Source organism: Brassica oleracea, chromosome C8, assembly GCF_000695525.1.
Source record: "Brassica oleracea var. oleracea cultivar TO1000 chromosome C8, BOL, whole genome shotgun sequence".
Lineage (NCBI taxonomy): Eukaryota > Viridiplantae > Streptophyta > Magnoliopsida > Brassicales > Brassicaceae > Brassica > Brassica oleracea.
Genome location: NC_027755.1, coordinates 1,183,685 through 1,198,433, shown reverse-complemented (window position 1 = coordinate 1,198,433; position 14,749 = coordinate 1,183,685). Strand labels below are relative to the sequence as shown.

At 34.3% G+C, this 14,749-nt stretch overlaps 1 protein-coding gene and 1 pseudogene across 1 annotated transcript; both read right to left on the bottom strand.

The window, feature by feature from the left end:
• Positions 1-2,667: 2,667 nt before the first annotated feature.
• LOC106312573 lies at positions 2,668-6,164 on the bottom strand (annotated as a pseudogene).
• A 353-nt stretch (positions 6,165-6,517) lies between these two features.
• On the bottom strand, positions 6,518-8,613 carry LOC106312569 (BTB/POZ and TAZ domain-containing protein 3-like). The gene is made up of 4 exons (XM_013750135.1): positions 8,407-8,613; positions 7,788-8,073; positions 6,937-7,682; positions 6,518-6,868 (listed from the first exon to the last, which is right to left on the bottom strand). Exons 2-4 carry the CDS (start codon positions 8,022-8,024, stop codon positions 6,736-6,738), a joined length of 1,116 nt encoding a protein of 371 aa, XP_013605589.1. The 5' UTR covers positions 8,025-8,073; positions 8,407-8,613; the 3' UTR covers positions 6,518-6,735.
• Positions 8,614-14,749: the final 6,136 nt, after the last annotated feature.

The following is a 14,749-nucleotide window of genomic DNA, read 5'->3' as shown; positions in this document are numbered from 1 at the left end:
TCATTCTCTCTTTCTCACCAACTCATTCTCTCGTTCTCATCATATAAACTCACTTTCTCTCTTTCTCACCAATCAATTATCAAAAAATGGGATCTTCTTCTAATGACCCATTTGAACAATATTTTGATCAATACTATGAGCAACATTTTGATCAAAAGTTAGAGAATTTATCCACTAATTATGGTGGTCAAGAAGAAGAGAAGAAAAAAAAGAAAAAAAAATTATATCGAAAGAAATCGAGAATAAGGCGACGTACGTTTATGGAATGATTATTTCAGCGAAACCCCAACATATCCTCAAAATCTATTCCGACGACGCTTTCGAATGAACAAGCGACAGTTCCTGCATATTGTTACTCGACTCTCCAATGAAGTTGAATTCTTTCAACAAAAGATAGATGGTCTAGGCAGGCGTAGCCTTTCTCCACTTCAAAAGTGTACAGCCGTCATTCGTGTCATGGCATATGGTAATGCGGCTAATGCGGTCGACGAATACCTCCGACTCGGTGCAACTACTACTCGGTCAAGTTTGGAAAATTTTGTGGAGGGAATAATTTCTTTATTCGGCGAAGAGTACCTAAGAAGACCTACAGCTGCGGATCTTCAACGTCTACTTGATATTGGTGAGTATCGTGGATTTCCCGGGATGATAGGAAGCATCGATTGTATGCATTGGGAGTGGAAGAATTGTCCCACCGCTTGGAAAGGGCAATATTCTCGGGGTTTAGGTAAACCAACAATCGTTTTGGAGGCGGTTGCTTCATATGATCTCTGGATATGGCATGCGTTTTTTGGGCCTCCAGGTACCTTAAATGATATCACTGTTCTTGATCGCTCACCTATTTTTGATGACATAATAAATGGTCAAGCTCCGCAAGTAACTTACTCTGTCAATGGAAGAGAGTATCATATGGCTTACTATCTTACCGATGGTATTTATCCGAAATGGGCAACTTTTATCCAATCAATTACATTACCACAAGGCCCGAAAGCAGTTTTATTTGCTCAACGTCAAGAAGCTTTCCGAAAAGATGTCGAGCGTGCTTTTGGAGTCCTCCAAGCTCGCTTTGCCATTGTTAAAAATCCAACACTTTTTTGGGATAAAGTCAAAATTGGGAAGATTATGAGAACTTGTATCATACTCCATAATATGATAATAGAAGACGAACGAGATGGATACACTCAATTTGACGTTTCAGAGTTCCAAGAAGCAGAAAACAACAGAAGTTCACATGTCGATCCCCCGTTTTATACATACATGCCTATAAATATCGCCAATATGATGGGTGTTCGAACTACAATTCGTGATCCACAAATGCATCAACAACTGAAAGATAATTTGGTTGAACATTTATGGCGTAAAGAAAGACATGATGACGACGCATGATCCTTGGATGCTTCTTTTAAATTATTCTCGTTTTTTTTACTAGTCTTTGCTTCATGTTTTTATTTAAAAATCAATGTTTAAAATGTTATCCTGTACTATGTTTTATATAATAAATAATTTTTTTTTATAAAATGTTTAATATTTTTTATTTTTAAAAACCCTAAACTAAAAGATTAGCATTGGAGCACATTAAATGTTCTCGTCTCTTAACTAAGTCTCTTAGCTCACATTTACTATTAAAAATTAATTAAGATACCCTAAATGGAGATTAGGGTTGAACGTGCTCTTATGGGTTTCAAGTCATAGACTTACATGGTACAATTATCAGTCAAACATGAGTTAGGGCAGCTCCAACGTGGGAGTTTAACAAGGGTTCTTAATATTTAACATAAACTAGACCTGACTCGCGCGCCAGCGCTGATATGAATTTTCAATTTTCAATTATTTATTTTATTAAATGATGTATTTGTAATATTCGTTCATATTATATTCATTAAGTAAATATTTTTTTTTTGCATCTTAAACTATCTCCTTTCTTACGAATGTGTGATATCATATAAAAAATATAAAAAAAATGAGTATAGAGTTAATTAGATAATTTTAAAAATAGATTTTTTTCTTTCGTGTGCGATATCATATAAATAATGATCCGTCCAGTTAACAAAAATCATGATTATTTTATGTGTAATTTTTTTTTATTTTGACAATTTTCGTAAAACTATATTAAATTTTACATATTTTAATTAGAATATTTTTAATATCTTTACCTTTTTATTTGAAATGCAACTTAATATTTTTTTTAACAATTATAACACAATATTTTTAAGTAAGAACATTTTCAAATGAGTACTTCTCTTTTAATAATATAGATGGAAAATTAACAAAATTAGTAAAGAAAAAATACAATTAACAAAAAGACATTTAAAAATCGATTATTAACTTTATAAGACACTGTCAATTAAACAATGTTTGCACATGTTTTAACAAGCTAACATAATTATAATATTAATATTTTTATTTTTTTAGAAATTACCACAGATTCTAACCTTTAATCATGCTCTTATGAATATGTCAAATGTGAATTTCAAAAGTAGTTTGAAATCAGACGTAAATATCATAAAATGTGTAAAATTATCAGTTGTATAATCGGTCATTGTAATATTTTTCATAATAACATAATTGATTATCGTAAAAAAATAAATATATAAAAAATACCACAAGATTTTAGCATTTTTTATTTCCAACCCCTTGACTTTACCTTGCACCCTTTGTGTTGTGTTATCAGTGATTCTTGTTACTCTCTTCTCTTTGAAGACACTCCTTCAGTCCTCTAACAATCTGTTGCATGTTTGGCCTCTCAGCAACGTTCTGCGAAACTGAGGCCAAAGCAAGCTCCACAATTTTCCAAACAGAGTTCGCATCAAAATCTTCCCCCATTTTAGAATCTACAACGTTGCTCACATCATTAGTAGACTTCAAGATTGATACCACCCAATCACTCACATGAACACGTTTCGTCTCTGAGTAAAAAATCACAATTTTGCCAGTAACCATCTCCAAAAGAACAACTCCAAAGCTGTAGATGTCACTCTTCTCGTTTAACTCATTTGTTTTAAAGCATCTGCACATTGTTTTAACAAACATAACACAATCAACAGAATATTTGATTATATATACCTTATATAGGATCCATGGCCAACTTTGGACTGAATCCATTTTATATATTATTTAAGATCTCTTGCAACATCCGATGTGGTAGACTTTGTAATAGAGAGAGAACTAACAGTGGATCAAGATATCCAGGAGTTCCAGCGACAAGAGTGGACACGTGAGAACGGCTCTCTGTCTGAAAACTCCTAGAGAGTCCAAAATCCGCAAGCTTTGCTCTGTTTTTCTCGTTCAACAATATGTTCGATGTCTTCACATCTCTGTGGACTATCGCAGGTTTGCATCCACTGTGAAGATACTCCAGCCCTTGTGCTGCATCAAGTGCAATCTGAAGTCTTTGTGTCCAGCTCAAGGAATGGTCATACTTCCCTGAGAGATGATCTGCCATGTTGCCATTAGCCATGAACTCATAGACCAATCCCATTTGATTAGATTCATGGAAGTAGCCGATCAGAGCAGTGAGGTTTACGTGATGAACCCTCACAAGTACTTCAACCTATACAAATATATGTTGTTAGAGCAACCTTAATGGTGGGAATGCTCATTTGATATCTAAACAATAATATATTATTATCTTTTATATTTGTTATTATTGTATTTAAATTTTCATTTTTACAACAAAATTAATTTCTAAAACCATGACATGTGTCTTTGTAGTATGTAAAGAAGTTTTTTAAACATCTTATTTGAAATACAAGTTCTCAAAGATTTGTTCCTTCTTCTTAATTTTAAATTTTTTTAATTATTATTTTGTGGAGATACTTTGGGTAAGGAATCAGTACATTACCTCAGAGCGAAACTCTTTGAATCCTTGAGCTGATGATTCTGATAAAAGTTTAACTGCTACTTGAAGGTCGTTATAGTAGCCATGGTACACTGTTCCGAAACCTCCTTTACCAAGGACACGGGCAAAGTTATTTGTCATCTTTACTATGTCTTGAAAAGTAAAAAGTAATGTGTTTGAATCCACCTTTGGACGGTTTCTTGTTTCGCTGTCTGTATCTTCTTCCACTGTCGCAAAATAACGTTGAACAGTTGGTAATGTGATAAGCAGTTAGATAGGTATGTCAATAGACAGTTACCTGGCTTGTTACTTCGTTTCTTGATCTTCCAAAACACACCAGACAATAAAAGGAGAATGAACAATGCTGCCAATGATGCGCCGGCCGCAGTTATGAGTGTTTTCTTGTTGCTTTTACCGCAAGAAACCTCGGTGCAGAGTCCTGGATTGTCTCCTACCCTTAGCAAGAGTGATCCGCTCTTTGATCTTTTTAATAAGTCAGATGGAAATGAACCTGTTAGCTTGTTCTTCTCTAGATTCCTGCAGGTGTTATTAAGAGTTAGAGCCTGTCTTTATCGATCTTATCTGTTATGACATATAACTTACAAAACCCTCAAGAACTTCAGTCCTGACAGTGACTCTGGAATGTATCCGGTTAAGTCATTGTTTGATAAGTCTCTGCAGATTAAGAAGATAAATAGTAGTTTAATTCCTTGTTTAAATCAAGAAACTGTTTAACAATATAAAGAAAGATAAACTCACAGCTCTTCAATCATTGTGAGGCTAGAGAAAGAGGGAGATATGTGACCTGTTAACCCGCTCGAAGATAAGTTCCTGAATCCCTTAAGCAATCAATATACAAAATCTAAAGATTGAACAAGAACATATGAGGACAAAACTAGACTTACAGTAATGTGATTCTAGGAGGAGCAAGACTAGCATCACTGCAGTTAAGTCCCTCCCAAATGTAGCTATTAGGCAAACAAGGATCTCCTTGCCAGTTTCTCTTCACATTATAGCTAGTCTTTATACTCCTTACTGCGTCATCTGTACATTTTAACTGAAACCATTGATCAAACTATGAAAAAAGATTGAATTAGTTTTAAGTCATCTTACAAGCACATACCGTCGTCTTGGCTGGTGAGTGACTGGGGGTAAGTATTGCCTACGTAGATCTCTAGAACAAAAGTGTCTGACTGGAGATACTTGGGACTGAAGTCAGTTATTGTCTCCCCGTTAATGCGGATATGGAACTCTCTTGTCTGGTCAGGTGTGAGACTGAGATCCTCGACCTCAGCGAAGTGCATGTAAACAAAGTACCTGACGGTTGGATCACTGTTCTCCAAAATCATAGTGATGGGGTTTGTTGCGTTTGTGCTCATCATCAAACTTGGAAGGTTGTAACTATTACTATTGCCTGAAATAACTGGAAGAGATGTATTGATCTCTCTATATTGTGTCCCGAGTTTGCGAGGAATCCAGATTCGGTCATATACATCTTCACTATATCTGATTTTTAAAACAAAACATTCCCAACTTTATTACATTGTGGGTAAAGAGCTACAGAAACAGAGAATAAGTAGAAACAGAGCATAAAACAGAGGTTTACCTGATATGTTGTGAATCATTGAGAGAACCAAAGTTCCAGCGTCTGGAGAAGAACAGAGCACCGTTTGGAGAGTCGTATGTAGTATTATCGTTCCCGAGAAACCGAAGCTCTAAAGTCGAGATAAACGGAGTTCCTTTGCCTTTGTTTCCGAGACAGACGAATATTTTCTCAGACTGGCTCAAGTAAACAACTTCTTTGGTCACAGGGAGGGGTGTGTTGTTTAACGACAGATTTTGTCCAGAGACTACCTCCAATAAACAGATCAAATTCTGGTGAACTGTTTTCTCCGTCGTAGTTACCGTACATGAAACTGGCTCTTATCAAGTACTTCTTGCCTTTTCCCTGTTTTGGAATCAGAGTGTAGCAGTTTCTTGAACCTTCGGAAAAGCTCATCAGGTTCTGAAGCTGTCTTTGAGCTGTGAAGGAAACCGATTTAGAGACTCCTGTTTCAACAAAGGATGAGTCTGAGACGTAGTTAATGCCCGTTGTGTCGTCTGTGTACGATGATCCACTTGGGATTCCACAGTCAATGCTTATGAAACCTGTGAGATTTGACATTTTGATCCATTCAAGGAGTAAAGGGTTAGACTTTCTTCATTACAACCGACTCTTAAAGGTTCAAGAATCATTTCTTAAAAAACCTGATTGATCTTGGGAAAGAACTGAAATGACCAAACACAATGCACAATATACCAAACAGCTAAAACGAAAGGTTTCCATTTTCGTCTGGCAACCAGAAATGGTGTTTGAGATATGTGATGTGATGAAGTTTGAAGTTCTGTATTTAAAGACGCACAAAAATATAATTGTTTCGGAGGTAAACTCTAAAGACCAAAGATAAACAAATTGGCAAGTTAAGTGAATTATATTAGCTACTTGCTCTCTGTGACTTAGCAAAGTCAATGAGAGAGCTCAACTTATATTTTCAGTATATATAAACTAGTATTTTTCAGCATATACTAGCAAATATATATATTTTCAGCATATAACTCAACTTGAAATGTGTTGTACATGACTAGCATGATCTTTATTATCTGCCTTTAAAAGTCGTCTGAGACTGATTTATTTATACTACTTTGATATGAACAACACATTGTATACATTTTAAAAAAAAATTGTATGATTGTGCGAAAACTTCTTTACAACACTGTCAAAGACTCAAAGATCAAGACTCGTCATGTATATAGAGAAGTAACCAACAACATGGTTAAGACAATGTTCCAAAACCACTATTGTGCACCTTGCTCTCTCCCTTGTATATATTTACACTTCAGTGACTCTAAAGCCTATCTTATATCAAAGCAGAACGGCGTGAAAAAGAGAATGGACCAAGTCTGTTTCCAGCCGCAATAACGTGCTCCGCAAGCAATCTCCATTTAGACTCTTCTCTCTTGCTAATCTTTTTCATTTGCTCCTTCAAGTTCCTACAAAATACAAAACAAATGATTACAAACTGTTTCTACAAGATTGGAGTTGTCTCTGATCAACTTACCGGCAGAGAGGGACCTCGCAAGAATCAAACCCATCACAGAGACAAGAGTGAAGCTGAATAAGCTGCCACATCCGCTTACAATGACCACACGAAGCCCTAGACTTGCATCCCAGGAAATGCCTAAGCCCACCTTCAACACCTTTACAAGCCGAGAACTCACACACGCTTTCCCTTCCTTTAAGCGCTTTATCTCTCGGCCCTATCGTCCCACAACCTTCTCTATATATATGAACAAGAGCCTCCACAGCTTCATAAAGCTCCAAATACATTCTCCTCTCCTCCACTTTCTTCCTCCTCTCTTCCCTCCTAGCGTCTGCCTCCACCACCGCCTCAAGAAGCTCTTGCTCTAGCTTACGATCGCCACGTGTCATCACTTTCCACCCTTCCGTTGAAGATACAGACTTGAAGTCTCTGATGACCATTGAAGTACATAGAAAGCTGATCCTTGCGGCGTCGCAGCTTCGTGCTAGTTGTAGCACGTCGATCACATTCTCCTTGTTGATCCATCCTTGACCGAGAACCTCTACGCAGACTCTTTTGAGAGATGGCACCGAGTAGCAGTGTGATAGAACTAACAAAGGGAGCACAAACTTCTTCATCTCCTCCTCCTCGTAGCTGCAAGAGTAGAGAAACCGAATGAACATGTAGACAGCTTCTTGAGGCACTCCAAGGAACTTGAGGTGTGAATTTCCTTTTTTATCCCTCGATTGGTGTAGAAGCTGTGGCATAACAGGTGAAGCTGCAGCCTACAAAAGATAACAAACCTTTTACTTTAGAATATTACTTAATAAGATTTTTATACTTGATAGAAAATCTTTTATAAAATAAATAAATAAGATTTTTATACTCACCAGGATGTATGAATGGGCTAGAAAATGAGACTTGTTGTCAACTTCAACGTATGTATCTGCTCCAGTTCCTTGTTTGAAAAGTTTGTCCCAGGTCTCCACTGTTTCTCGGGGCACAAGGCGTGATGATGAGCTCGAGGGTTTGCTTCTGGAAGCTTGGAGGCCACGGTAGGTTACACGAGGAAGAGGAGGAGGTTTTGGAATATTCTTGGCACAAGTAGATACTTCTGAAGAAGCCATTGAATCAAATCCCGTGACTTGAGAATAGATTATGTTACAGTTCTTGAATCTGCAAAGCATCGACCACAATGTCAAGAATCGTACTTGAGAGCAAAGCATCGACCACAAAGTTCGAAACTTTGACATAAAACTGATCAAACAATGACTCTTTAACAGGGATAGAGAATACAGATGCAGAAACAGAGACTATCAAAGAACCAAGAAACGAAAGAACAGAGAAGCAAGAACGTTCTGATGATCCAAATAAATGAAACTATACGTAAAGATTCTCACTTTCAAGATAAAGTAATCAAAACCCTGAAACTGTAACGATCGAAAAGTGCTCGAACCAACGAAGAACAGAGCAAAGGAGAAGAAAGGAAGAGTCTTTCATCATTCTTACCCAGAAACAGAGACGACGACGTTTACCCAATATTAGGCAGCAGGATCAGAGTATCTAGGTGAAGTTCATAACCATTACTCTTTCTTCAATCACCACCAACTCTACGCGATACAGAGAATGATGATCACAACTGAAGAGCGAAGAAAGAGAAGTTTTTTGGTGCCAAGTGGTTGGTTTCGTCCTTTAAATCTAAAGCACACGGGAAGTAGCAAATTTGCTTACTAAACGTCTGCCAAACGTCGTCGTTTTGAGTGATGACGAATTAGGAGCATGGCATTTTCTGACATAAAGAACCGAAAAATTGAAGGCCACGAATGATTTAAAAATAATAATATTATTAGCTTAAAATGATTTGAGGGGAGATATTATAAGGTTGAAAGACGTATATGGATGATCTTGAATTGCACTAAAGACTAAAGTTAGTGATCCTTGTCACCCCCATTTTTGTATTATATGTCTTCTATGCCGGTAAATTAAATCAAAATAATGTGTATATTATTGGCACCTTATCATACCGACCAGACGGTTGAAAAATAGTACCCAGTCCAACAATATGATCGGAATTAGGATGTTCCATCCCTACTATAGAAAAATAATATAAGTTCAGAATAATCACTGTGAAAAAGAGTAATTAAGAATGGTAAACAAATTTATTCAATTGAGTTAAATAATCACAAAATTAAGAACTTGGACATTTATAAAATAAGATCTGGTGATGGACTACATATGACTCGTTAGAGAGGAATTTAAACAACATTTATAACATTCCTCCACAAGGTCCATCAAACAACAGAATTTGGTCCGATAACACCAACTATCCAGTCATGACCGGTTTAGCTCACGGATCGATCGTCTGGAACATTCGATCGATTGCCTTGATACATTGATCGATTGAGCCCTTTATTCGACTTCGGCTCAACAAACCTTTGCTTTACTCGAAAGCCCATCTCATTTGGAATTGGACCAGACTTCTAGGGTGAACTAACCTTAGGGCGAATGAAAAGAATACGAGCCAAGGCTATAAAAAGAGAACACAAGAAACAGAAAAAGGGATCCGAAAAATATACACAAACACTTGACGGCAAGATTTAGGGTTTAAGGACCGATCGATCTCTCCAGTGTTCTTGTCGGCGTCTTTCCACAAAACTCCGACCTTTCTTTCTGTTAATCTCTTTGTAATCTCGTTCGCTATCACATACTGATCAATAAAACGTCTTTGAAAGATCCACCATCGAGTTTAGTTTCTTTTTGTTTAACCTAACCATCAACATGACTTGAGTGATAACCAACTTTGTCACGGGTTTCTAGTGGAAGGGTGACGGAAGAACGGAGTGATCAAAAACTTTTTTTTTTCTTTTTTACAGAAATTTTGTGTGAGCTTGGCTGTGGCGAATACATGTTACTGGCCAATAAAGGAGCACCAGGTGGCTGGATGGGTTTTCAACATCCATGTAGGATGGCGCTGAACGACGTACATGGGCCCAAATAATAGAACTACAAGCCCACTTATTGGATATAAAGATACATCAATAGTTACCTTTCGATTTATTTCTCAAAATACTACCATAAACTGTTTTTAGTTATGAACCAGATCGTGGATAGTTCATAACCAAGAGATTATGATTTGTAATCTTTCCATTTATCTATGACGGTGTAATCTCCTATATAAGGAACCTCATATAGACTTTTTCATTACTTTTATAACACATTATCAGCACGAAACTCTAAATCCCTAAGCTAATACCCAAATCGAAAAACCCTAAAACCCTAACCCTAGCCGGCGATCCGACGAACCCTAAACCCCGATCGCGTCTCTTGTTCCCGCATCTGTTCCGGCTCGCGTCCCCGATCACCTTCAGCCCAAGGCGTTCCTGATCCTACGCGACCTCTTCCTCGTTCGTGACAGCATCAGGCAGCTCGCGTCCGACGATCAAGGCGCTCCCGATCAAGCAACAAAGGACGTCCGCGACCCGATAGAAGCGACTCGATCCATTCCAGCTCGCGTCCCGTTCGTGTCCAGCTCGCGGCTCAACTCCTTTGGTGGTCCGATTCAACAATCATCTAAGGTTAAAAGGTAATTCAAAACCTAAGAACCCATAATCGAACATGGATTGATTGATAAAGAATGAAACCCTAAAACCCTAATCTTTATGAATCAAAACCATAGGGTAATAGATCAAAAATCCTAATTGAGTAAATCAAAACTCTAAAAGTTCGATACCCCAAACCCTAAATCATGTTCCTACATGATTAAAACCCCAAATCGGTTTTTACAAGTTAAAATCCGATAAACCCTAACCCTATATCTATAAACCCTAAATAATATAAGTATCATAATTAATTATACTATAATTATCAAATCACATATTAAAACCGTAATCGAATATTTTGAAATCAAAACTGTTTTCGGTTTTGATCATTGAGGTTTTAAATATGATTGAATCTGATGCTATGTTGCTAGAATTATTTGACCGTTAAATTGATAGATTTATTTTCTCATCCTGCTTGCACTACAAAAAAAAAGATTTATTGGGACTAAATTTTGCGACGATCTGTATTCGTTATAATTTAGTGACGTTTTTAATACGATGTTGTGACTATTTTATTCAGTCTTAAATTCGTAGTTGTTTCGTTACAATACTGTGACGATGTAAATCGTTGCTAGAATTTGTAACAAATTAAGACGTAATTGTTACCACAGTAGGAAACGTAACAGATGGTTTGTGACGAACTTTAGCGTAACCAATTAGATATTAAATTGCGACGTAATTAAAAGTCTCTGTTTGTAATGATATAGTGACTAAATTTTAGTCACTAATTAGCAGAAAATAAAGATACTTTTATCATTTCAATTTTTGACATAAATGATGTAGCAAATTGGTAGCTAACTAAAACCAATTTTCGCATGATTTTTTTTTCCACGTTTGTGACTTAACCATTTATAATTTATAACATATTTGAGACTATTAAAATAGTTACATAACAGCAAGAATATCTATGAAGTAAAATATCTTTTACGAAACATACAAGTCAATGTTACATTTTCGTATGTAGTACATAATTCTCATATTCCTAATCTGATAAAGAATATACTTTATCAATTCGTATTTATATTATTAATTAGAATATTAATTCTTCATATATATAGAACACAAGTGATCTTTAAAACTTATCAGAAAAAGAGACCAACTCCAATAAAGATTTTTTTTTAAAAAAACTGTGTTGGTTTGAATGAAATAATTATCGAGACGAAAAAGAAGAAGGGTTCTCAAGCTATTTACTCTAAAAAGAAGAAGAAGGGTTCCTAAGTGTTGATAGTTAGACCAATGTCATTGAATAATGACATTAAAATTACAAGGCAGTGGATGTATATTGATGGTGCTAGTAATAAAGTTTCAGAAACTTATTGTCAAGAATTAGAGATTTTTAGGAAATTTGCAAAATCTCAACAAAAACTTGATTTTACTGAAATGCAATATGAAGACTCTGATCCAGTCGTTATATTGATCCATAGCACGTTGAGGCACTAACAACATGTATGGTCAAGCAGAAGATCTTGATTATATCGAAGTGGAAGAAGAACTTGGTTCGGATGTTAAAAGCGAAAAATCCTGATATCGAACAAATTTATGAAGAATTTGATTAATTTATTTGTATCTATTTATTGTCGATTTTTAGTCCGTTGTTTTAGGGAGGGTTATTGGACAAAGAATTCTAGAGTAGTTATTAAATTTTGACATTTTATTCTTATTGGTTTGTGAATTTTTAAAATTTAAATAGAATTCATTGTTATTGGAGTGATGATTTTTAAATTCCACTCAAAATCCTTTGTTATTGGAAAAATTTAGTTTTGGTTTTAAGATTCTATTAAAATATATTGTTATTGGGATGTAAATTTTCTTTGTTTTTACTCATATTACTCAACTTTGAGAATATCATCTATACTCATAAGATTTTTGAAATCAATGTAATAAAATACACTCACATACAAAAACTCAATTTGAAGAATGAAATAATATACAAATCACAATTTTAACATAATACAATTCACAACTTAAAAAAATAGAAAAAAAATATTAAAAATTTAAAATAAAAATTGTAAAAATAGTTTTAAAAAGTACTTTCGTATTTTTTGATTAAACATTTTAAAAATAATAATTCAAATTTTTTTTTACAAAAATTCAAATTTAAAACATATATTTCGAAATTATATAATTTTTTTTATTATTTATATATCTACAAAGTAAGCCACATAAATTATTTTTTTTGGTCATTTTATTTCTTGAGATCTTTTTTGTGACAAATTTTTTTTTTAAAAGTTGTTTAAGAATTGTCTTAATTGAAATGATTTTCTTTCCTTTTTTTTCTACCACCATTAATTTCTTGGTTTAAAAGTTAATAACAGTCAATAGAATTCTATACACAAGTAATGAAAATCTATGTAAAAGTATTTGATAAAATTTGTTAAATCTAGTTAACTTGTAAAATCTTCTCAACTATTAAAATCATCAAATTCCACAGAAATTCATGTTTCAATTAGTAGTAGTTACTTATTTTATAACAGAAATACATACAAAACTTAAGTTCAAATAAAGTATTATTTCAAAAACAATTGGGCCCTAGAGTCGGTATTCTGAAATTTTAAGATACACCGCCATAAAACTTGTCAAAAGGTTCGTAAAACATTTAAGGCTTTTTACTATATATATCCACTAAGCCATCATACACCCTACAGGTTTTCTCAATATATATTAAAACTTCATACTTGCAGTCAAAATTATAACCCTAAAAGTACTCTCTCAGAGGAACCATATCTCTGAAAGCTTTTCCTCTTGCTGGATCTGGTGTTGTAAAGGTTTGTTTCTCATCACCCATAATCTCTTTTATTTATGGATGACTTGTTTGCGAATATAATATCGGAGCCATATAGGCTGAAAACTAGAAGCGTTTTATCAATGTTTGCTTTGAAACCTGTGCTTGGCCACTTTCTTATAGAGCTTTGTTAATCTCTACAATTTAATTATTTATAGTTCTTTGGAATCGTGGTCTTAAACAATTTGATGGATTATTTACACACATATTTTATTATTGGCCACTTCTGGAGCACTTTAGAAAACTATTAATTATTAAAAAAAAAGTTGGATTGTTTTGTGTTCTTGTCATTTAGCGAGGAAAAAGATATGTACACTGATCAGTTTATTTTTGGTTTCCTTTGTAGAGGACTCGACCACCAATAACAATAGGTGGACGTTCATATGAGAGATGATCAAATACCCAACCTAATGGTTCTCCCTCTGCTGTTTCCTAAAGACATGGTGTAAACTCTGAACCAGTATAATAGGGAAGAAGTTGCACATGTTCCAGTACAACGTGATGTTGGAATGATCCACCCATCTCGACATAATGCGCTCTTCAAGAAACGATTTGAAGCTATAAAGGCTTTCTGTTTCGGCACAGACTAGTTTGGTTTTGGTGCTATTTTAGTTTGTTGCTATTTTATATGCTTTTAATTCCTTTATGCTATTTTTTTTTTCATTCTTAATTGTTGTTCAAGTTTACACTATATTTACGAGTGTTTCATGTTATGAAAATTTTATTTTTAATAAGTTGTTCTTTTTCAGATTATTTCTTTTTGGTAAATAAATATTAAAATCACAATGTAATACAAACGACATAATGTAAATAAAAAGTATGTGGATATATATTTAATTCAGTAAAGTCGTGACTAAATTAGTAAAAATTGTGAGAAATACGAGATAATATATTAGTATCAAATTAAGACTGATTTGTAACCAAATATCCTGATAATTTTATGATCAGAAATCAGTAGCAAATTATACCATTTAGTGACGGCCAATTAGTCTTCAGTTGTGACGATTAGTGACCACTTTTTGGTCCCACCAAGTGACGAAACTGAGACAGTGTAATCTATACTAATAAAAAGAATCTTTTGAGGCTCCATAGAGCGTCTACATCAGCAAAAAAAGCTTTTCCCGAAAGATGACACGTGGCATAAAATATAGTTTTACATTTTAATATTACTAATTTTCGAAAATTATAAATAATATGTAATCATACAGCATAAAAAATAGAAAAACTACATTAAACATATGTAAAATTACAATTTTTCACTTAAAAAAAAAAGACGGTTTATCTCCATAATGTAACATTACCGTTTTATAAAAAAAAACAAAAAACATTATATATAATTTCGAAAATAATAAATATATATAAACATACAACATAAAAAATGGAAATACTACATTAAACATATGTAAGATTATCATTTTACATTTTTATTTTTAAAAAATAATATGTAAACATACAACATAAAAAATGGAAA

Bases quoted from the DNA above. Each gene is read 5' to 3' on its own strand.
- LOC106312569 (XM_013750135.1), bottom strand. From the start codon at position 8,024: ATGGCTTCTTCAGAAGTATCTACTTGTGCCAAGAATATTCCAAAACCT. The intron at 7,683-7,787 runs GTGAGTATAAAA...TATCTTTTGTAG, and splicing joins TAGCCCATTCATACATCCTG to GCTGCAGCTTCACCTGTTAT. The intron at 6,869-6,936 runs GTAAGTTGATCA...TGTATTTTGTAG, and splicing joins TGCGAGGTCCCTCTCTGCCG to GAACTTGAAGGAGCAAATGA.